The 24,038-nt window shown below is 42.3% G+C and overlaps 1 protein-coding gene across 3 annotated transcripts in view; it reads right to left on the bottom strand.

The window, feature by feature from the left end:
• Window positions 1–24,038, bottom strand: part of CATSPERE (catsper channel auxiliary subunit epsilon) — a 179,284-nt gene that overhangs the window by 16,013 nt on the left and 139,233 nt on the right. For all 3 annotated transcript variants that reach the window (XM_070055618.1, XM_070055617.1, XM_070055616.1), the window contains 3 exons: window positions 12,670–12,756; window positions 3,224–3,381; window positions 342–395 (listed from right to left, as the gene is read on the bottom strand). In XM_070055618.1, the coding sequence (XP_069911719.1) occupies window positions 342–395; window positions 3,224–3,381; window positions 12,670–12,756 (299 nt within the window). The remainder of the gene's footprint in view (window positions 1–341; window positions 396–3,223; window positions 3,382–12,669; window positions 12,757–24,038) is intronic.

The raw sequence follows: 24,038 nt of genomic DNA, 5'->3' as shown, positions 1-24,038 counted from the left end.
TAGTCCCGGTCGGGGCGCCGGATTCTGTCCCGGTTGTCCCTCTTCCAGGCCAGCCCTCTGCTGTGGCCAGGGAGTGCAGTGGAGGATGGCCCAGGTGCTTGGGCCCTGCACCCCATGGGAGACCAGGAAAAGCACCTGGCTCCTGGCTCCTGCCATCGGATCAGCGCGGCGCGCCGGCCGCGGCTGCCATTGGAGGGTGAACCAATGGCAAAGGAAGACCTTTCTCTCTGTCTCTCTCTCTCACTGTCCACTCTGCCTGTCAAAAAAAAAAAAAATAAATAAATAAATAAATAAAAAAAAGAAACCCCCGCACTAAAACGCAATCAGGTGCCACCTATTACCTGGAAGTCACTCCATAGGTCTCTATTGAGAAGAAGGCTGTTAGGTTACAGAAACTGCAAAATAGAAAAATAACATTAAAGATTAAATTAAGTACAATGTGTTTTTAAAAAATACTTCCGCATCTCTATGGTAACAATCAAGCCACATATAATCTTAGTTAACGTCATTTTCTTTCTTTTTAAAAATCAATTTATTTGAAAGGCAGAGAGAGACAGAGACAGAGAGACAGAGATAGCTTCCATCCATTGGCCCACTCCCCGAATGACTTACAACAGTGAGGTCTGGACCAGGCTGAAGCCAGGAGCCAGGAACTCCTTCCTGGTTCTCCCCGCAATCCCACTCTGTTGTTCTACCTTTCAAATAAATAAATCTTTAAAAAAAACCACAAGAGAAAATGGCATTGGGGCCTCTGCTTAAACTGTAAGACAATCACATTTAAATATTCTGTTTTACTATGTTTTCCTATTAATTTTGTATTTCTCCCTTTCATTTTTTCTTTTAATTAACTAGCTTACTATTCTGCTCCTTTTCTTTAAACATTTTTTTAAGATTATTTATTTATTTGAAAGTTGGAGTTACACAGAGAAGCAGAGAGAGAGAGAGATAGAGAGCGAGCAAGCGAGCAAGCTTCCATCTGCTGGTTCACTCCCCCAATTGGCCACAATGGCCAGAGCTGGGCTGATCTGAAGCAAGGAACTAGGAGCTTCTTCCAGGTCTCCCACATGGTTGCAGGGGCCCAAGCACTTGGGCAATCTTCTACTGCTTTCCCAGACCATAGCAGAGAGCTGGATAGGAAGTGGAGCAGTCAGGACTCGAACTGGCACCCATATGGGATGCCGGCACTGCAGGTGGCAGCTTTACCCTCTATGCCACAGCGTTGGCTCCCGTGTTCCTTTTCTTAACACCTTCAATTACTTAACTGTGGGTGTCTCCCAATGCTTTGCTCTTCTTTCTTTAGAATCAGTTAACTCATGTAAGCTTATGGAGTCACTATAGGAGATAATCCCATTTGTTACTTTATCCTCAGCTCTTCCCTCCTACCCCAGACTCAAATTAGAATTTTTCTTAAAGATTTATTTATTTATTTGAAAGGCAGAGTTGCACAGAAAAAAAAGAGAGAGAATTTTTCATCTGCTGGTTCACTCCCTAGATGGCTGCAATAGCCAGGGATGGGCCAGGCTGAAGCCAGGAGCCATGAGCTTCATCCGGGTCTCTCATATGGGGTGCAGGGGCCCAAACATTTGAGCCATCTTCAACTGCTTTTCCCAGGCCATTAACAGGGACCTGAATCAAAAGTGAAGTAGCTGGGACATGAGCTGGTGCCCACATGAGATGCTGGCATTGCAGGTAGTAGCCCTACCTGCTAAGCCACAACACTGGTCCCCAAATTAGAATTTTTAACTGTCCATAGTATATCATCTTCATGCAGATCACTCATTGTCCTCACAAATTCAAAGTCAAAATTCTAATCTCAGTAACTCCCCCAGAGAAAAACCACCTTCTTCCTAGCCTGGTCAAAAAAAATGTTATTATTTTAATTACCTAGTCTAGAAAACTCAAAACCCCGGGGATTCCTTCTTTTTCTTCATTTGACATGTGTTCACGAGTTTTCACCCCTTTCTTTCCATTCTTATTGCCACCAGGCCTTCCTCTGACATTTTGCCACGTTAACTTCACTCTTCTCATTTATCGACATAGAATTTATTTTCTGTCTATTTCATTTTTTGTGTTGTTCTCAGGCTAATTTTCCTGGTACTATGTTTTTATCACAACACTCTCCTAGGGAGGATACTAAAGAGGCTCTCTAGGACACAGACAGAAATTTCCTTAAAAATCATTATTGCCGCTGGCACCGCGGCTCAATAGGCTAATCCTCCACCTAGTGGCGCCGGCACACCAGGTTCTAGTCCCGGTCGGGGCGCCGGATTCTGTCCCGGTTGCCCCTCTTCCAGGCCAGCTCTCTGCTGTGACCAGGGAGTGCAGTGGAGGATGGCCCAAGTGCTTGGGCCCTGCACCCCATGGGAGACCAGGAGAAGTACCTGGCTCCTGCCTTCGGATCAGAGCGGTGCGCCGGCCGCAGCGCGCCAGCCGTGGCAGCCATTGGAGGGTGAACCAACGGCAAAGGAAGACCTTTCTCTCTGTCTCTCTCTCTCACTGTCCACTCTGCCTGTCAAAAACAAACAAACAAACAAACATTATTGCCTTAAATTTATCTCTCTTCTTTGTTTCCCACATTCCTCACTTGGGGGACTTTCCATGTGTCTTCCTGACTCCTCAGGCAGTAGAGAGAGAATGCGCTAATATTTAGATTCCCTCTATTATTAGTACAATTTCTTTCATCTAATGTGTTTATCCTATTCCTCTGGCAATGCAAATTCTACTAAAGGTTCGATGTTCTCCCGAAAGTTTTCTTTTACTGCTCAAAAGAGCACTAATGTTTCCCATCTCTGAATTATCATTGCGCCTATCAGCAGTACAAATGATTATATCTAAAAGACATCTCATGTATTTGCTTGGATTTCACCTCTCTTGGTTTGGATGTGTGCCTCCACTCCTTCCCCAGGCAGCTTCACTAGTTACATTAAAATCACCTTGAAGTCTGCGCTTGTGCTTGTGTTAGAGTTGGACTAAGATGGCAATGTAACATAGTAGAATACTCAGAATGTAATGACAAGGTGATTAATCTATTTAATATTCAACATAAAATCCCCACCCCCATAATATGCTTCATATAATTGCTACAAAATGAAAAAGTAAATACGAAAATAACAAGTATAACAATAATTGGGCATCTAGATGGCATCAAATTAAATCAATAAAATAAAAATTTAACTTTGAGGAATTAATAATGAAATTATTATAGTAAAACATTTATATTCACCTATAGTTTGGATCCAGTATCTTCACACGAAACACATACATTCCAGAATGATCCAAGGGCCAGATTAAATGATTACCATTAGAACTGTTGATAATCTCATATGGTTGATTTAAGTCTCCTGGTTTTCCATGAGCATAAGAAAAACAGTGCTTATAGTTCTGAATAAGAAACACAGACAAAAACTTTAAGGTCATTTTCTGACTTTAATAAACAAAATTACAGTCTTGTATATTTATCTTTTTTTTTTTTTTTTTTTTTTTTTGACAGGCAGAGTGGACAGTGAGAGAGAGAGACAGAGAGAAAGGTCTTCCTTTGCCGTTGGTTCACCCTCCAATGGCCGCCGCGGCCGGCATGCTGTGGCCAGCGCACCGTGCTGATCCGAAGGCAGGAGCCAGGTGCTTCTCCTGGTCTCCCATGAGGGTGCAGGGCCCAAGCACTTGGGCCATCCTCCACTGCACTCCCTGGTCACAGCAAAGAGCTGGCCTGGAAGAGGGGCAACCGGGACAGAATCTGGCGCCCTGACCGGGACTAGAACCCGGTGTGCCGGCGCTGCTAGGTGGAGGATTAGCCTGTTGAGCCGCAGCGCCGGCCTGTATATTTATCTTAGAAAATCAATTACAGGCCATTGCTGTGGCTCACTTGGCTAATCCTCCGCCTAGCGGCGCCGGCACCCCTGGTTCTAGTCCTGGTTGGGGCGTCGCATTCTGTCCCGGTTGCTCCTCTTCCAGTCCAGCACTCTGCTGTGGCCCAGGAAGGCAGTGGAATATGGCCCAAGTGCTTGGGCCCTGCACCTGCATGGAAGACCAGAAGGAAGCACCTGGCTCCTGGCTTCGGATCAGCGCAGCACCGGCCGTAGCGGCCACTAGGGGAGTAAACCAACGGAAGGAAGACCTTTCTCCCCTCTGTCTCTCTCTCACTGTAAATAACTCTCTCTCTGTCTCTCTCTCTCTCTCACTGTCTAACTCTGCCTAGCAAAAAAAAAAAAAAAAAAAAAAAAAAAAAAAAAAAGAGAGAGAGAGAGAGAGAGAAAGAAAATCACTTAGAGAAGGAATACCAATTCTATTCTACCGCTGCAGCATACAAATGTGCTCCACACCATTTTTAGAGACCATAGGGAGTTAAAAGTCAGATAAAAAAGTAAATCTCAGTGAAAGCAAATGCTTCATTTATTTGATATTTGTAAACAATGACAGTATTGTATGTAAGCATATCATTTCCTGAAATCAACAAAGCACAAAATCTTCCAAATATGCTTATCCTAGGACAGAAACTGTTGATCGTAAGGTATGAACACAAGTGTCAAGATGATGGTATGTTCTTGAGATTTTATCTTCCCCCAGAACTGCCGTCAACCTCCATTACCACTACTGTGCCTCACTGTGGGTCTCAGTATATGAACTAGTAGCAATGCTGAGTTATCTGCACTCAGACATCTCATTGCAATAGGAGCCTATATTTTAAAAAGTCAATTTGTAAAAATAAGAAACCAATTAGCTATCTGAGCAGACAACAACACACGGCATAGCTTGCTGAGTTCTTTCAGGTCCTCCTTCATCTCTGGGAGCTTCTCCTTTGAAGGAAGCAAGAAGCCCTGTGAGGGCATTATGTAGAGAGTGTCTGAGCGTTTGCCTGTCACCACCCTTCATGGTTGCTGTGGCCTGAATGTATCCCCCAGAATTCATGTGTTGGAAAGTAGGCTGTCATGAGTAGATTAATACTGGTGTAACTGGAGTGGGTTCCTTACTGTGGGACGGAGTTCCTTATGAGAGGGTTAGTCTGTCCCGCCTGTTTACCTTGCCCTGCCCCTTCCACCTTCTGCCCTGAGATGATGCAGCAAGAAGGCCCTTGCCAGATGCCAGCCCTTGATTTTGGACATCACAGCCTCTAGAATTGTGATCCAATACATTTTTGTTCATTGTAAGTCACCCAGTATCAGGTACTCTGTTACAACAGCACAAAATGGGCTAAAACAATGCTATTTTTCTCTTTTCCTATCTATCTTGAAATACTTCTCTTTCATGAATAACCTCCCAGTCCACAGACCATGGGATCAATCAAGCTCTTGCACAGTCTCAAAGGGACTTCCCCATGGCAACCACAGGAACAAAAGCGTCATGATTAGATGGTGATAATGACGAACTCTAGGAAGTGGCTTACTGCTTACTGCTGTATTTTAGTCTGGCAAACAGTAGGTAGTCAGTATTTATTTCTTGAATTAATGTTTAATCTTAATTTAAAACATTGCTAATTTTTTTAAATATTTTAGAGCTAGCTACATTGTCTGTACTTGTAACCTAAGCTGAATGAACTCCATTAATAGAAAAGTAGGGGCTTGCACTGTGGTGTAGCAGGTAAGCCACCACCTGTGATGCTGGCATCACATTTGGGCACCGGTTCAAGTCCTGGCTGCTCTACTTTGAATTCAGCTCCCTGTTAATGGCCTGGGAAAAGCATCATAAGATGGCCCCAGCACTTGGGACTCTGCACCCATGTAGGAGACCCAGAAGAAACTCCTGGCTCCTGACTTCTAGCTTCAGCCTGGCCCAACCCTGGCCATTGCAGCCACTTGGGGAGTGAACCAGTGGATGCAAGACTTCTCTTTCCCTCTGCCTCTCCCTCTCTTTCCATGACTCTTCCTTTCAAATAAACAAGTCTTTAAAAAAAGAAATAATTTTACAGATAATTTGAAAGATAGATTTGACCAATAATTTGAAGAGTTCATGGAAAAGGAATTACAAGATAAGTTGGGACAGGCATTCGGCCTAATGGTTAAGATGCTTGAGTCAGGCCGGCGCTGTGGCTCACTTGGCTAATCCTCTGCCTGCGGCGCTGGCACCCCGGGTTCTAGTCCCAGTTGGGGCACCAGATTCTGTCCCGGTTGCCCCTCTTCCAGTCCAGCTCTCTGCTATGGCCTGGGAGAGCAGTGGAGGATGGCCCAAGTACTTGGGCCCTGCACCCGCATGGGAGACCAGGCTTTGGATCAGTGCAGTGCACCGGCCGTAGCAGGCATTTGGAGGGTGAACCAACGGAAGGAAGACCTTTCTCTCTGTCTCTCTCTCACTAACTCTGCCTTTCGGAAAAAAAAAAAAAAAAAAAAAAAAAAGAAAGATGCTTGAATCAAACGCTGGAGTGCTCTGGCTCCTGACTGCAGTTTCCCGCCAGTGCCGATCCCAGGAAGCAGCAGATGCTGCTCAAGTAATTGGGTTCCTGGCACTGCGTGTGGGAGGCCCCAGCTGGTTTTAATCTCTGCTCTCCTCCCCCAGCCATTGCAGGCAAGTGGGGAGTTTGGGCAGTGAACCAGCTAACTGGAATTCTCTCTCTCTGTGGAAAAAAAAAAAAAAAAAAAACTATATTAAAAGATACATCGATGCTAACTAAACCGACTTGTTCTTCACCTACTGAACACATGTGTTGACTTACCACACTATATCCCATGAGTATATGTAATTTAAAATCATTTTTTAATTAAAAAAGATAGGTTCATTTTGGTGCAAAAAAAGTTTTCAAATCCATTCATCGTTTTTTTGTAATACATCTTTTTTTTTTTTTTTTTTTTTTGACAGGCAGAGTGGACAGTGAGAGAGAGAGACAGAGAGAAAGGTCTTCCTTTTGCCATTGGTTCACCCTCCAATGGCCGCCGCGGCTGGCACGCTGCGGCCGGCGCACCGCGCTGATCCGATGGCAGGAGCCAGGAGCCAGGTGCTTTTCCTGGTCTCCCATGGGGTGCAGGGCCCAAGCACCTGGGCCATCCTCCACTGCACTCCCGGGCCACAGCAGAGAGCTGGCCTGGAAGAGGGGCAACCGGGACAGAATCCGGCGCCCCGACCGGGACTAGAACCCGGTGTGCCGGCGCCGCTAGGCGGAGGATTAGCCTAGTGAGCCGCGGCGCCGGCCTTTGTAATACATCTTTACTATGAACTTTCTTAAGATCCCTCATAGGTATCTTGGATTAGCCCTATCCACTTCCTCAGCAATTCTCGGGGACTCTCACTGCTCATCTGCTCCTTATTTGTTCAAGGCATTGGTATGCTAGGCAACCATGCCCTAGTTTCTCTGCAGAACCTTATATTGACCAAAGAGTTCACTTTGAAATTTCTGCAGACTGCTTCATTCAAGTGTGAGGTACAATCCTGGTTCTATCTCCTGTGCTTTCCCGGGCATCATGAAATGTGAGGATATGGGCCCTTATCCCACTCACTGTTCCCTCTGTTCTAATAATCAACTCTTAATTTCTTCTGGACGAAACTGTTGTCTGTAGCTAACTTAATAGTACTACTTTAATTAAATGAGAATTGCAGCATTACCTCTTCCTGAGAGCAGTAGTTGTGGATATCTGCATTCGTCCCCTGCCCAGTATCATTACCATTCTCAACAGAACTCCAACTCCTTTTGGATGTCATCAGAGTTGGGAGAGTAATTTCAAGTCCATGCCTTTCATAATCAAAGCAGACAAACACAGATCCTTTCTCTCCCCATCCAAGGACATAGCTGGGGTGGGGAGAGGGAAGCTCATCACATTAGCAATCGAAGTTCTATCCCAAGAATTAGAATTAAAAATGAGGGACACTGCAAGGGAGTAATGGTTACAGATAAGTCACCATAGTAGCAGCATCCCACTTAGGCTGAAGAAGAACTGTTTGGAGTTGAAACATTTTAGGCTAAAATGCATTTCAGGTCCGAATGCATTTCAGTGTTAAGTCACTGAATTCAGAGCAATACCCATAGGCGGGACATCCAGGTGAATAACCATAGGTATGAACTGAACCCGAGAATAGACTACATGGCGCAGAAGGCCCAGCTGCCTGTACGCTGGCCAACTGCCTGTGCTGTGGGGCTCCTCCTAATGTTGTGATCCTGTCAAGGGAAAGTACAACCCAAGAGTGGAAATCAAGGATGGAACATTCATGTGTTTTAGCTCCACTTTAGGGGCGTTCTAGGAAAATTATGGAAGACATTTGTATGAATAACAAAGGATAAGACACAAGAGGGACAGAATTGGGTTGTGCATAACAGAGTTGTATGGATCAGTACTATAACTATATTTTTGGATAAAAAAGGTCTATTATGTACCCTCTGGCTTTGGTTAGAGTTGTAAATAACCCAAATGTTGGGGCTGGGGCTGTGGCACAGCAGGTTAAGCCACGGCCTGCAGCATCAGCATCCCACATGGGTGCTGGTTCAAGCCCTGGCTGCTCCACTTCCAATCCAGTTTACTGCTAATGCACCTGGGAAAGCAGCAGAAGATGGCCCAAGGCCCTGGGGCCCTGCACCCACGTGTAAGATCCAGAAGAAGCTCCTGGCTCCTGGCTCCTGGCTTTGGCATGGTCCAGCCCCAGCCATTGCGGCCATTTAGGGAGTGAACCAGTGGATGGAAGACCTCTCTTCCCGTTCTCTGTAACTCTGCCTTTTAAATAAATAAATAAATAAATAAATAAATATTTTTTTATAAAAAGAACCCAAATGCTGTGTGCACTCATGTTCCCACACCTGCTCTGTGTGATGGTGGTCTCTGTGGAAGGAAACTCTTAAGAAAGCCGGACAACTTGGCTCATGCATGGGGTGGTGTGAGCTGCATATGCTCTGAGGAAACAGCCTGGGCTACGTTGAGGGAGTCCATGGTGATAGACAGTGCCTGGCACACATACTGCCCGAACTGCCTAATCATCCAGGAAGGAATTTTGAAGAGATAGGGATACTGCATACAGGCTAGTACGTCCTTAGTGTGATAAAACAACAGAAGCAACAACAGGTTCAGGAGTGAGAGCCTAGAAGAGGCACCTCAATGGAGACATATGAGGATTAGCTATTCCAAGAGGAGGTATAAAAGCTGAAAAGTAGGGGCCGGTACTGTGGTGTGGTGGGTGGAGCTGCCGCCTGCAGTGCTGGCATCCCATATGGGCACCGGTTGGAGTCCTGGCTGCTCCACTTCCCATCTGGCTTTCTGCTATGGCCAGGGAAAGCAGTAGAAAATGGCCCTGGTCTTTGGGCCCCTGCACCCGCGTGGGAAACCTGGAGGAAGCTCCTGGCTCCTGGCTTTGGATGGGTGTAGCTCTGGCTGTTGCGGCCAGTTGTGGGGTGAACCAGCAGATGGAAGACCTCTCTCTCTGTCTCTACCTCTCCTCTCTCTGTGTAACTCTGACTTTTGAATAAATAAATAAATCTTAAAAAAAAAAAAACCTGAAAAGTAGAAGGAATGAGGAAAGAGTATCAATCTGTAGCTTTGCCATAGAGTTAGCCATAATAGCAACTGTCCAGATAAGCCTATGTACAAAACGTTCTAACCTTATGTTTATAGGGTCTGGCATGATTGGACAAGGAGTGAGGTGACTCAGACTCATTAGAGTGAATGTCACCTCTAACTACACACTTGCTAAACCTGTGGGGATCTAGGAGTTTGTGCTTCCATTTGTCCTGGACCTTGTGGCTCATCTCCCAGTAACATATCTCATGGTGGCTGCGTCCTTCCTAAATTTAGTCTTTGAATCCAAAAATACCGCTGGATTGATCCAAATGGCATGGATTTTTTGTTATTTCCTTTACACTTTCCCTATATCTTGACATTTGTCAATACAATGATATCACAGATAATAATATTCTATCTTAATATTGGAGGTAGGCAGGAACACACCACTTAGTTATTTTATTTGGCTATATAATGTTTCATAAATACATTAATTACTTCTCTAGCTCTTTCATTTTATCTTCATTTACACACACTCTACTATCATGTTTGCAAAGGTTTTTTTCTTTTTGTGACAATTCACACTGAAACTATATCTACTTTCTGTCTTTGCAAGTCATTTTCTTTTATATAGGTGAATCGTTATATAACTGTTTTACTCAGAAGTGCCTTACCTAAAACTCTTGATCCTGTGAAATTTAATAAAGTACACTTTTATGCTGTTTTGATAAATTATAAAAATAATTGTTTTAAAGATTTATTTATTTGAAAGGCAGAATTACAGAGATAAAGGTCTTCCATCTGCTGGTTCACTCCCCAAATGGCCGCACACCCGGAGCTTCTTCCAGGTTTCCCAAGCAGGTACAAGAGCCCGAGCGCTTGGGCCATCCTCTACTGCTTTTCCAGGCCATAGCAGAGAGCTGGATTGGAAGTGGAGCAGCTGGGACTCAAACTGTCACCCATATGGGATGCAGGTGGTGTTTTTACTCACTACACCACAGCACTGGCACCCCTCCCCCCGCCCCAAGATAATTGTTTTAAACTACATCTTTTACCATTTCTGGTCTTTGCATTCATACCAATGTAATCTTTAGCAATATTCACAAAACAATATGTTGGATGTAGATTAATGAAAACCAAGTAAAAAGCTCTCATTAGTTTTTGATGTATCATAACTTGGAAACACAAATTATCTTTATATATGTGTGTGTGTGTGTGTATGTATGTATGTATGTATGTATTGGTGGAGGGTTCTACTGAATCAACAGTGAACTTTGAAACTTCTTGCTCCACCAATGCAGCTGATACATGGGCCCATGGTCTTAACTGAAAAAAATCTGGCATATACTAACTACATGCAGGAACTGAACATTTCACAGCATAAAAAGGTGATGCAATCAGGACTTACCTTATGTTATTACATGTACTTATTGTACATGGACATCTGGGAAGATTGTTTCTAATTTCCTACTTGGTTATCTCCTAATATGAATGATAATATCTACTGACCTCCATTCCATTTGTGTTACATCCTCGTATTTCCTATCGTAGTATTAGATGTACCCCTCTCCCTGCAAGGATTGTCTTTTGCTTCCTTTTCACTTGGAAGCCACTTGATGAAGTCATCTAGTCTGCAAAAACAAACCTCTCCCAGCCTCAGGAATCGCACCCCATTTCTAGCTAAAGCCTTTCCAGTCTAGTATTTTCAGCCACATCCAGAAACTGAATTCCCATGCTGGACAAGAATGACATGTATGTAGCCAGCCGTGCAACGCCCACATTCTTCCTTTCCTTCGCAATCTCCAACTCGGAAGAACTTGTGACAACACCACGTTTGCTCATGAATTCTTTAGCTTTTTCTCTGAGAACTTAGTCCCTGCAGCAACTGCCCAAATCTTTCATGTAAGCGCCATTCATTCATGTAGAAACAGAAGAATGTTAGCAATCGGTGTGGCTCCAAGAACTGGAAGGCTCTCTATTTCATTTCAGGTCTATCTTTCAGGAAGGAAGCATCCTTGACTGCTGCTGACTTGAGTGAATATTCAGTCACATCCCTCAGCAGGAGTAGCTTTATCCACCAGGGCATAACTAACCAGTCCTTTCAGGTACCTGCTTTCTGAAATATTCAGACTCCAGACGGAATTCACCCTTTTAGTGGCAAGCTCTGTTTCTCATACAAAGTGAATTGAACATTTAGGGCCTGGCTGGACACTTCAGAATCTTTCTAGATTGTCATGTGCTATTTCAATGGCTTCCCAGATGTAGTCCCCAGAACAGCTGTATCAGCATCACCTGGGAACTTGTTAGAAATATTAGACTATTGGCACTCTACCCCAGATCTGCTGAATCAGAAACTCTCGGGTGGGACCCAGCAATTTATTTTAACAAGCTCGCCAGGTGATTTTGACAGTTGCTGAAGTTTGAGCATCACCGCACTAAGTGACATGGATTGAGGCAAGCTCCATGATTTGTAATGACCTAGTATGCTCACGCTGTGTTGGCAGGATCTCAGCACATTCAGGTGCCCTGAGTACAATTCTGGGATATAGACTATGATTTACACCTATCCCCAATTCCTTCAAAAAGAAGTAGGGAGGGTAAATTTTGTTTTACCTGATTCAATTATTAGTTTAATTCCTTATTCTTTTAAAGTAGTTGAATAGTCCTCTTTATAATAGGTATATGATCTATGATTGGTTAATTTGTTCCACAAATATATATTGAGCACCAATAGTAGTAGGTTAGATATTAAAGCTGCGCAGTGAACACAACTGCTTCTCTTCCCTCCTGGAGCTTACATTCTAGTTGGGTGGCCGGATGGCAAAGGCTATGTATGTGTCAGAGTTACATGTATTGATGATATTAAAGAAGACAGGAAAAGAAGATATGGGCTAAGATGCAATGGTGGTTCAATCCTTCAGTTGGGTGACCAGAGGAGTCTTTGTTGGCTACTTGATTTTTTTAGGCAAGAAATAAATTAAGGGAGCTAGGTAGTCTTTTTAAAGGATATTTTCCCAAAGCTTTTGCATGTTTATCAGATATTTAATAATCTGCAAACACACATTTTCAGCAGTAAAAATCAAAGCAATAACACAGAATCTACCGAAGGTCAAACAGAAACGAAGATGAAGTGTTTTTGCAACAACATAACAGAAACATGGAATTTTTACCAAAACAAAATTTAAAAATCAAAAGAGTTCCTATCAAGCTTGTGCTAATATTGGAATGCCAAATCTGTGATTCAAAATAAACAATGATTTCTTACCTCAGGTCCCCAGGCTGCTTCTAACGGGAGGTGCTTGTTCAGCTCAGTCATTGACTTCCAAGTCTGTGCTTCATTCAAACAACCGCTCTGTCAAAAGATTGTACATGTATGGATGTGTCAAAGTTTTTGGGTCAATTTATTCCTAGGTATTTAACATATTTTGATGTCATTGAAGGTTTTATATTTTTTAAAAAATTTATTATTTAAATAGTGGAGTGAAAACATTTAAGTTTTTTACTGAGCTTGTTTTCAGATGACTTTTTAAAATATTTACTTATTGTAAATTTTTTAAAAGATGTATTTATTTGAAAGGGAGGGTTAGAGAGAGAAGGAGAGACAGAGAGAGATCTTCCATCGTTCACTCCTCACATGGCTGCAATGGCTAGGGACCTGCCAGGCTGAAGCAAGAAGTCAGGAGCTTCATCCAGGTCTCCACCGTGGGTGGCAGGGGCCCGAGTGCTGGGGCCATCATTGCTGCTCCCCAGGCACATCAGCAGGGAGCTGGATCAGAATCTGAGTATCTGCAACTCAAACCAGCACTCCAGTGTGGGACACAGGCCTCTCAAGGGGCATCTTAACCTGCTGCACCACGTTTATTCTTTGCTGTTTAACAAAGATTATCCAGGAGAAATATTATAGAGAAGTAGTGATAGTAGCCACCCTAGTTTGTTTGTTTGTTTCTTTCTTTTTTTTTTTTTTTTTACAGGTAGAGTGCACAGTGAGAGAGAGAGACAGAGAGAAAGGTCTTCCTTTGCCAATGGTTCACCCTCCAATGGCCGTCGCGGCCGGCGCTGCGGCCGGTGCACCGCGCTGATCCGATGGCAGGAGCCAGGTGCTTCTCCTGGTCTCCCATGGGGTGCAGGGCCCAAGCACTTGGGCCATCCTCCACTGCACTCCCTGGCCACAGCAAAGAGCTGGCCTGGAAGGGGGCAACCGGGACAGAATCCGGCACCCCGACCGGGACTAGAACCTGGTATGCCGGTGCCGCTAGGTGGAGGATTAGCCTAGTGAGCCGCGGCACCAGCTAGCCACCCTAGTTTCATTCTTGATTTCAGAAGGGAATCTTTCAGATTTTTACCATTAGGTAGATGTGTATATTAATATGCATTTTCTTTTCTTTTTTTTTTTAAGTTTTTCTTATATATTTTGGTTTATTTGAAAGGTAGAGGAATAGACAGAGAACTCTTCTGTCTGCTTATTCATTTCCCCAAACGCCACAAAAGTCAGGGCCAGGCCAGGTGGAAGCTGGGAGCCAGGACCTCAATTCAGGTTTTCCATTTGGGTGGCAGAGGCCCAAGTGCAGGAACTGTCATCCTCTGCTGCCTCCCAGAGTATGCATTAGCAGCAAGCTGCACTGGAAGGTGAGCCAGGACTTGAACTCAGGCATTCCAAAATGGGACATAAATGCCCCATAATATCCCCTAACGATCCTTTGAGTATTTCTGTGGTATCAGTTGTAATATCTCCTTTTCCATCTCTGATTTCACTCATTTGTGTCTCTTTTTTTTCTTGGTTTGTCTAGCTACAGGTTTATCAATTTTATCTTTTCAAAACAAAATCGTCATTCCATTCATCTTTTGTATTTTTGTAAGTTTTTATTTCCTTTATTTTGTTCTGATTTTTATATTTTCTTTTCTTCTATTAACTTTGGGTTTGGTTTGTTCTTGCTGCGCCAGGTCCTTGAGATGCATTGGTGGGTTTTTTATTTGTCATCTTTTAATTTTTTTTTATGTAGGTGCTTATTGCCATACACTTCCTTTTTAGTGCTGCTTTGCTGTATCCCATATGTTTTGGTACATTGTGCTTCCATTTTTGTTTGTTTCAAGGAATTTTTTGATTTCTATTTTGACTTCTTCAATAATCCACTGTTCATTCAGAAGTATATTGTTCAGTCTGTATGTATGTGCATGATTCTTTTTTTTTTTTTTTTTTTTTTTTTTTTTACTATGAGGGATAATGTATTAAGTTGTCCATTAGCAGTCAGGGCTATGCTGATCAAGTCACCATTTCTCATAGTGTCCATTTCACTTCAGGAGGTTTCCTTTTTGGTGTTCAGTCAGTTGTCACCGATCAGGGAGAACATATGGTATTTGTCCCTTTGGGACTGGCTTACTTCACTCAGCATGATGTGTTCCAGATTCCTCCATTTTGTTGCAAATGACTGGATTTCGTTGTTTCTTACTGCGGTATAGTATTCTAAAGAATACATATCCCATAATTTCTTTATCCAGTCTACCATTGATGGGCATTTAGGTTGGTTCCAGGTCTTGGCTATTGTGAATTGTGCTGCAATAAACATTAGGGTGCAGACCGCTTTTTTCTTTATCAATTTAAACTCCTTTGGGTAAATTCCAAGGAGTGGGATGGCTGGGTCGAACGGTAGGGTTATATTCAGGTTTCTGAGGAATCTCCAGACTGATTTCCATAGTGGCTTGACCAGTTTGCATTCCCACCAACAGTGGGTTAGTGTCCCTTTTTCCCCACATCCTCGCCAGCATCTGTTGTTGGTAGATTTCTGTATGTGAGCCATTCTAACCGGGGTGTAGTGTTTCAAGGAATTTTTTGATTTCTATTTTGACTTCTTCAATAATCCACTGTTCATTCAGAAGTATATTGTTCAGTCTGTATGTATGTGCATGATTCTTTCATTGTTGATTTTTAGTTTCATTCCATTGGGGTCAGAATGATTCCTGTAACTTTTCTGTATCTGTATTTTACTTGGGTTGATGATGTTTATAATTTTTAAAAATTTTTTGAAAAGTAATGTTATGTATAGATGATAAATTTTTAATCAAATAATCGTTCATGAATTGTTAAAATAATCTTACACTTTTTCCCATTTATGCTATTAATATAGAGAGTTGCTTTGGTTTTCTAATGCTATACCAACTTTCCATCCAAGAAATAAACAAAACTTGATAATAATGTATTCTTCTTTAATATACAGCCGGGGTCGATTTGCCAATATTTCCTTTAGGTGTTTGTACCTAAGTTTATAAGTGAGACTGGCTCATAATTCTCTTTGCTTTAAGGTTCTTATCAAGTTCTCCTAGATACACAGAATGAGTTGAAAAGTCCCTGTCCTGAACTGCTATTCTCTGGAAGAGTTTTTCTAAAGCTGAAGAGAATTTTTCTTAAATGTTTGGTGGTCTTTATTAGGAAAGCCATCCAAGGTTAGAGTTTTCTATTTTTTTTCCTTATAAAACATGAAACTTTTGTAAGTTCTGTTTTTTGAAGCATTTGTTCATTGTAAAATTCGCAGAACTACTTGTAATGTTTATGATAGGGGCTGGCACTGTGGCGCAGCGGGTTAAAGCCAGGGTCCGTAGCAGCTGTATCCACTACATCACAGAGCCAGCCTCCAAAGAACCAATTTTTCACTTTGTGAATTCACTTTATCATATGTTTGTATATATTATATTAATTTCTGTTCTTTATTTTTGCTCCTTTCGTTTCATTTCAGTATAATTTCTACTGCTTTTCTAATTTTTTAGATGTGGAGGCTTTTTCAGCATACTCATGAAGCCTAGACATTTTCCCCAGAGCATGATGTTAGCTAACCCCAGTGAATTTTGACATCTGCTTTTCATTATCGTTAGCTGAAATGATCAGAGTCTGGTTGAAAAATTAAAAATAAAGTTTATCTAACTAGTCAAACTGAGGATTTAAACTTGGAAACAACCATTTTCCCACAAACCTGAGTTTGGTAATGGGTTTTACACTTACAGGGTGAGTATACACACTGAATCAGGTTTACAGTATAGAGTTAAGTGTGGTTATCAATCACATTGAAAGTTGAAGAATACCTGTTTGAAGACTGAAGAACACCTGGTAAAAGCTAACAGACATGATGAAGAGGGTGCCTTACATTTTACTTTTCTTTGCAGTCAAATATACATAACATCAAATTTACCATTTTATGGGGCCGCCACCTGCAGTGCCGGCATCCCATATGGGCGCCGGTTTGAGTCCTCGGTGCTCCACTTCCCATCCAGCTCTCTGCTATGGGCTGGGAAAGCAGTGGAAGAAGGCCCAAATCCTTGGGCCCCTGCACCTGCGTGGAAGACTCAGAAGAAGCTCTTGGTTCCTGGCTTTGGATTGGCACAGCTCCAGCCGTTGCAGGCAGTTGGGGAGTGAACCAGCAGATGAAAGACCTCTCTCTCTCTGCCTCTCCTTCTCTCTCTGTGTAACCCTGACTTCCAAATAAATAAATAAATCCTTAAAAAAATTTACCATTTTAGCCGTTTTAAATTATTCAATTAAGTGGCATTAAGTATACCGACTCTAATCCAAATTCAGAAGTTTTGTTTAACTTCTTCCACCTTACATATATATCTCTGCTTTCTCCCCAAAAATATTTGGTGAGGAATGAGAGTATTAGATTATCCCATAATTATGCAGTTTTATCTTATATTAGAGTTCACAGCTTCAGAATAACAGTAAAAACACTACTACCTGTTATGATGATTGAAATAAATTTTTTCACTTTGCACATACATTACACATTGTCCTACACTGTGTTTTTAAATTGTACTATGGGGCTGGTGCTGTGGTGCAGTGGGTTAAAGCTCCGGCCTGCAGTGCCTGCATCCCATGTGGGTGCCAGTTTGAGTCCTGGCTGCTCTTCTTCTGATCCAGCTTTCTGCTATGGGCTGGGAAAGCAGCAGAAGATGGCCCAAGTCCTTGGGCCTCTGCACCTGCATGGGAGACCTGGAAGAAGCTCCTGGCTCCTGGCTTTGAATTGGTTCAGCTCCGGGCGTTGCAGCCAATTGGAGAGTAAACCAGTGGATGAAAGACCTCTCTCTCTCTCTCTCTCTCTCTCTCTCTACCTCTCTCTGTAACTCTTTCAAATAAAAAAAAATCTTTTTTAAAAAATGTACTATATGTCTTCAGACAATACACCCATTATTATTATACTCTTTCCCTTCAAATTTTTCTTCTTTTAATTTTCCCTTTACACATGCTTTTTTGTTTTACAAGTAAATATATTTAATCTTTCTAGTTCTTACATTGATACTTCTTGATGCCTTTTGTATCAGTTTACACTTGTAGCAGAAACACTACAAGAAGCCACCAGATGTGAAAAAAGTTGTGCTCCTAATTCGTTGCTCTCAGGGGAGCCAGCCAGAAAAACTGTCTAAGCAGAGACATCTGCACTGAGGCGTGTGTGATCAAGACTTGGGCTTTCTGAAACTTATTATTCAGTGGATTCCTCAGGAAGGGCCATTAGGAACAACGTTTCCTGAGTTTCCTAGAAGATGACTGTATTTTTTCCAGTGCCCTTTCAGTATGGACCGATTTTGCTTGACAGAAGGTCCTTGGCTCACACACATTTACTCTCCTTTAGTGTGTTAGAGATGTTACTCTACTTTCTTCTGACATAAAGCACTGCTACAAATTTTGATCATCTAATTTTCCCCTATGTTGTACATTGTGGTAAAAAACACATACCATTTACTGTATGAACAATATAAAAAATCAAACAAAAAACTTCTTTGAGTGGTAGAGAGAGAGAAGAGGGAGGGAGAGGGAGAGAGACAGAGGGAGAGAGCTTTCATCCACTGGTTCACTCCCCAGATGACCACAATGGCTGGAGCTGAAACAAGGAGCCAGGAACTCAATCCAGGTCTCCCTGCAATGGGTGGCAGAAACCCAACTACCTGCTGCCTCCTAGTGTCTGCATTAGCAGGGAGCTAGCATCAGGAGCCAGAAACAGGCATTGACTCTAGGTACTCCAATGTGGGATTGCAGGTGTCCTAATCAGAGTCTTAACTACTAGACCAAATACTCACCCCATCTTAAGCATTTTTAAGGTGTAGTGTTAAATACATCCATATTCATGTATAATCATCACCACCATCCATCTCCAGAATGCTTTTCATAGAATAAAACAAAAATTCTATGCGAACAGTGAATCTTCATTTCCCTCCCCCCACTGCCCCAACAGCCACCATTTGACATTCTGACTCTATCATTTTGACTACTCCTAATATCTTGTATAAGTGGAGTCAGATAGTATTTGTCTTTTTGTGACTGACTTGTTTCACTTATCATGAATCCTCAGGGGCCACCCATATTGTACCATGTGTTAGAATTTCCTGCCTTTTTTAAAAAAAAAATGTTTTTAAGATTCATTCATTTATTTATTTGAAAGGCAGGTTATGAAGGTGGGGAGGAGAGAGAGAGAAGGAGAGAGAATCTTCTATTCACTGGTTCAGTCCTCAAATGGCTGCAACAGCTGGAGCTGGGCCCATCTGAAGCCAGGAGCTAGGAGCTTCTTCTAGGTCTCCCACATGGGCACAGTGGCCCAAGGACTTGGACCATCTTCTGCTGCATTTCCCAGGCCATTAGCAGACCTGCAGTGGAGTAGCTGGGACTTGAACCAGTGCCCATACGGGATGTTGGCATCACAGGTGGTGCTTAGCCCACTACACCACAATGCCAGCCCCAGAATTTCCTTTCTTTTTAAGGATGAGTAATACTCCGTTGTTTGTACATACTGTATTTTGCTTGTTCATTCATCTGTTGCTGGGCACTGGGTTGTTTCCAATTTTGGGCTATTGTGAATAGTGCTGCCATGAACATGAATGCACAAATATCTCTGAGAATTTGTTTTAAATTTTTTGAGTATATACTCAGAAGTGGAGACACTGGATCACATGGTAACATGATTTTTAAATTTTTTTTAGGAACTGCCATACTGTGTTCTGCAGTGGCTGTGCCATTTTATATGCCTACCAACAATGCACAGGGTTCTAATTTCCCACATCCTTGCTAAACCTTGTGAATTTCTGTTTTATAGTCACCGTCCTATTGGATGTGAGCTAGTATCTCACTGAGGTCTTTCCTTAATGATTAGCCACCTCTTCATGTGCTTAGTGGATATTTGCATATCTTCTTCGGAGAACTGTCTATTCTGTTCTGTTTCCTAATTTTGATTTGGTTGTTTTTGTTCTTGTTGAATTAAGTGTTTGTTTTGCTCCTTTGTTTTCTTTTGCAGGCATTCTGCTCATCTGCACAGTGGATTTTTGGGGTCTATCTCCAACACTTGTCACTTTCTGTCCAATCCCTTTCATTCAATCCTTCTTTTCTTCCTTCCCTAGTGTTTTTTCCCTCCTTAATTTTGTGTATCTTTTAAGACATTAGTTGTTCACTTTCAATTTTTCTTTAAAGATTTATTTATTTATTTATTTGAAAGTCAGAGTTATGGGGGTAGGGGATCGTGGAGGGAGATGAAGAGAAATCTTCTACCTGCTAGCTCACTTCCCAAATGACCACAATAGCCAGAGTTGGGCTGGTCTGAAGCCAGAAGTCAGGAGTTTCTTCTGGGTCTCCTTTGCGGGTGCAGGGTTCCAAGGACATGGGCCATCTTCCACTGCTTTCCCAGGCACATTAGCAGTGAGCTGGACCAGAAGTGGAGCAGCCAGGACTCAAACTGATGCCCATATGGGATGCCAGCACAGTAGACAGCAGTTAATCTGCTATTCCACAGTGCTGGACCTTCACTTTCAGGTTTTAAACGCTACTTACTTGGGGTATAGAATTCGAGGTTGGCAATTATTTTCTTTCATCAGTTTATAAGATATTTTTGTTCAGTCTTCTGGCTTGAATTATTTATAAGCATATTGAGAAATCAGCTTTAAGTCTTATAGTTACTCCATTTAAGGTAATTTATCATTTTTGTTCTGGCTGCTTTTAAGAATTTTCTCTTTGATCTTAGAAATTTTGCTACAGTGTTTCTAGATACAGTTTACTTTTACCTGTGTCTCATTGTCTCCCACCAACTTCAGGAAGTCTTGCTTCTGCCCTCTGATCTGTTTCCTTTGTTACCAGGGCCCCACTTAGATGCTAGCACTGAATCTGCGATGTCCCTTATGTTCTTTTCTAGATTTTATACCATTTAGTCTTTCCAAATGAATTCTTTTTTTTTTTTTAATTTTTTTTTTTTTTTTTTTTGACAGGCAGAGTGGACAGTGAGAGAGAGAGACAGAGAGAAAGGTCTTCCTTTGTCGTTGGTTCACCCTCCAATGGCCGCCACGGCCGGCGCGCTGCGGCCCCAAATGAATTCTGAATATTTTATTGACATTTCTTTTAGTTGACTAATTCTTTGAATTCTTAATTCCAGTTATTACGATTTTTATTTTTTCTAGAAGTGATCGATAGCTCAAAAAGGGACCCAGACAAGGCAGAAGCATGGGTGTTCAAGGTTGCCATACACGAGGCTGATGTAGCACAGTGGGCTAAGCTGCCATTTATGATGCTGACATTCCACACTGGAGTGTCATTCGAGTCCCAGCTGCTTTGCTTCCCTTACTCCTTGCTAATGCACCTAGGAAAGCAGTGGAAGACAGCCAAGTGCTTGGGCCCCTGCTAGCCACGTGGGAGACCTGGAAGAAGCTTCTGGCTCCTGGCTTAGGCCTGGCCCAGCCCTGGCTGTTTCAGCCATTTGGGGAGTGAACCAGTGGATAGATCTTTATCTCTCTTTATCCCTCTACCTTGAAAGCAATAAATAAATAGGTAAATCTTAAAAATTAAATTGCCATAAGAGTAAGAGTGATCGTGAACAACACTGGGGAAAGTGAGATAGAAATAGGTAACAGCAAAATACTGGTGCAAGAATTCCACCATGGCACTCAAGCTGGATAGAAAAAGAAGGCCAAAAAAAAAAAAAAAAAAAAAAAAAGTGTGGGGGGGAATGATGGAGAGGAGGAAGCACAGGATTAAACATAGTAGATATCTACATTCTGGGAGTCAAAGGAAGAGACTGAGAAATACTGGTAATAACAATGAGAGGGCAGAGAAAAACTAAAGGATTGGAGAAGGACCAGCTAGAGCAAGCCGCAGCTGGAGCCAGAGCTGGGGGAAAATAAGGATTGGGGATGAGGGACAAGGCTGAACTGCTGAATTTAAACACAGTTTTAGTCAGAGAAGCTATGCTGGTCAAAGTAGTTTCTTGGTGCTACAATGATAAAGCTAGTTCTCAGAGTATTACACATCAGGCTTAAGTCTTGATCACACACACCTCAGTGCAGATGTCTCTGCTTAGACAGTTTTTCTGGGTGGCTCCCCTGAGAGCAATGAATTAGGAGCACAACTTTTTTCACATCTGGTGGCTTCTTGTAGTTTCTCTACTGGATCATTTGCAACCAGCTTTCATCTACTCCATCCTTACTTATTACTGTAACAGACTGATGTGAGATGAGATAGAAAGCACACAGGTCCTGGGATTCCTTTTTTTTAAAAGATTATTTGAAAGGCAAAGATAGAGATAGAGAGATAGAGATAGATGGAGAGAGAGAAGGGGAGAGAGAGAGAGAGAGGGAGAGAGGGAGAGAGGGAGAGAGAGGCATTTCTTCCATCTGCTGGTTCACTCCCCAAATGGCTGCAATGGCTGGGGCTGGGCCAGTTCGAAGCCAGGAACCAAGAGCTTCTTCTGGTCTCCGAGTGGGTGCAGGGGCCAAGTACTTGGACCATCTGCTGCTGCTTTCCGAGGCACATTGGCAGGGAGCTGGATTGGAAGTGGAGCAGCAGAGACTTGAACCAGTGCTCATATGGAATGTGAACACTGTAGGCGGAGGCTTAACCTTCTATGCCACAGCACTGGCCCTGGGATTCTTTTTTAAACACTTCATCTAGAAATAACACATAGAACTTCTGTTCATTTTCCACTCGTGAGAATCACGAGATTCAAATGAGGCTAGGAAATGTATTCCCTGTCTAGAAAACCTTGCCGGCAATACCAATACATGAAGGATGACAGAATTCATGAGTCAGCTATACTGTTTTCAGGGCTTTAGAGAAAGTGGTTAAGTTCTGAGTATACAGCATCCATAAGCAGGGACAGGGGTAGATGTTGACTGGATGACAGGACCCCCCCCCCCCCCCAAAAAAAAATGGATTTTTCTTAAAGTGACAAGACAATGATCTGGAAATGAGAGTATGAGTTAGGTAAAACATCAAACTCATACCTCATCCTTAAGTATATGGGGTGAGAGGAAGAGTGCCCTCAGTTCAGTAGGACTCTAGGGTGTGTGATATCCTCTGAGGAACTTTTACTGATGAATGCTCTAGGAGTGTTTAATTCTGAGGTATAATGGGTATCACTCTGGACTCTTGCCCCATCCTCAAGCACTGGATAGAACCCCTGGCCCCACCTAGCACACGCCTCTGGATAGCCACTGAAAGAGCAGACACTCCATTAAGCCACAGAGTCATATTTCAAAGAAAAATGCCTTTGGAGGAGAAAGCCAACAAGTATTTCACAAATGACTAAAAATTAATAGAGAAATACAGGAAACATGAACAAGGAAGACATGAACAAAGAAGATAACATGACTTTCCAAAAGGACAAAACACCACTTCAATATTATAATGTGAAGACAAAGAGACTGATGAAATGCCTGAAAAGGAATTCAAAAAAATGATCATAAGTTTACTCAAAAACACATAGAAGCAAATGCATGAGTTAAAGGAATCCATATGTGGCATGGATGAAAAATTCTGCCAGGAGATAGAGATATTGGAGAGAAATCAAACTGAAATATTAGAAAGAAGAATTAAATATGTCAAATAAAAAATACAGTGTAAAGTCTCAACAATAGACTTGGTGAGGCAGAAGAAAGAATATCTGAGCTACAAGACTAATCTTTGGAAATTCTTAGACAGGAAAAGAGAAGAAAAAATTAGAAAAAGTAAAAGTGGCTGCTGTCCCACAAAGGGGAGAGTAGCTGCTAGCAAGCAGTGCAGGCCTATGCAGAAGTCTCTGGAGCCAGGGAGGAGAGCAGGCAGGGGTCCACTTGGGGCCTTCCCCCTTATGGTGTGGTTTTTCCCTTTTCTTTCCCTTTATTTTTTTTAAAGATAAAATTGTTCAGAGGCACAAAAAATACAAAACAAACAATAGGAATATTTATGAAAAACTGGCAGGACCAAGCTGTTACTGATCAATAATAACCTTGAATGTAAATAGCCTAAATTCTCCAATAAAAAATACAGACTGGCTGATGGATTAAAGAACAAGACCCATTTATTTGCTGCCTACAAGGAACACACCTCATCAACAAAGAAACATGAAGACTGAAAGTGAAAAGTTGGAAAAAGATATTCCAGGGAAACAGAAGGAAAAATGAACAGGAATACGCACCCTAATATCAGACAATACAAACTTTAGCACAAAATCTGTTAAAAGAGACTAAGAAGGGCATTATGTAATAACGAAGGGATCAATTCAACAAGAAGATGTGAATATAGTAAATGTATATGCACCTAATGCTAGCGTGCCCAGCTATTTAAAACAAATGTTAATGGACCTAAAGGGAGATATAGGATCCAATACAATAATAAGGGGGGACTTCAACACCCCACTTTCATCA

The sequence above is a fragment of the Oryctolagus cuniculus genome, chromosome 13 (genome assembly GCF_964237555.1).
Source record: "Oryctolagus cuniculus chromosome 13, mOryCun1.1, whole genome shotgun sequence".
Classification (NCBI taxonomy): domain Eukaryota; kingdom Metazoa; phylum Chordata; class Mammalia; order Lagomorpha; family Leporidae; genus Oryctolagus; species Oryctolagus cuniculus.
Note: the sequence above shows the minus strand (reverse complement) of the source record. Positions and strands in the feature narration are given on the sequence as shown.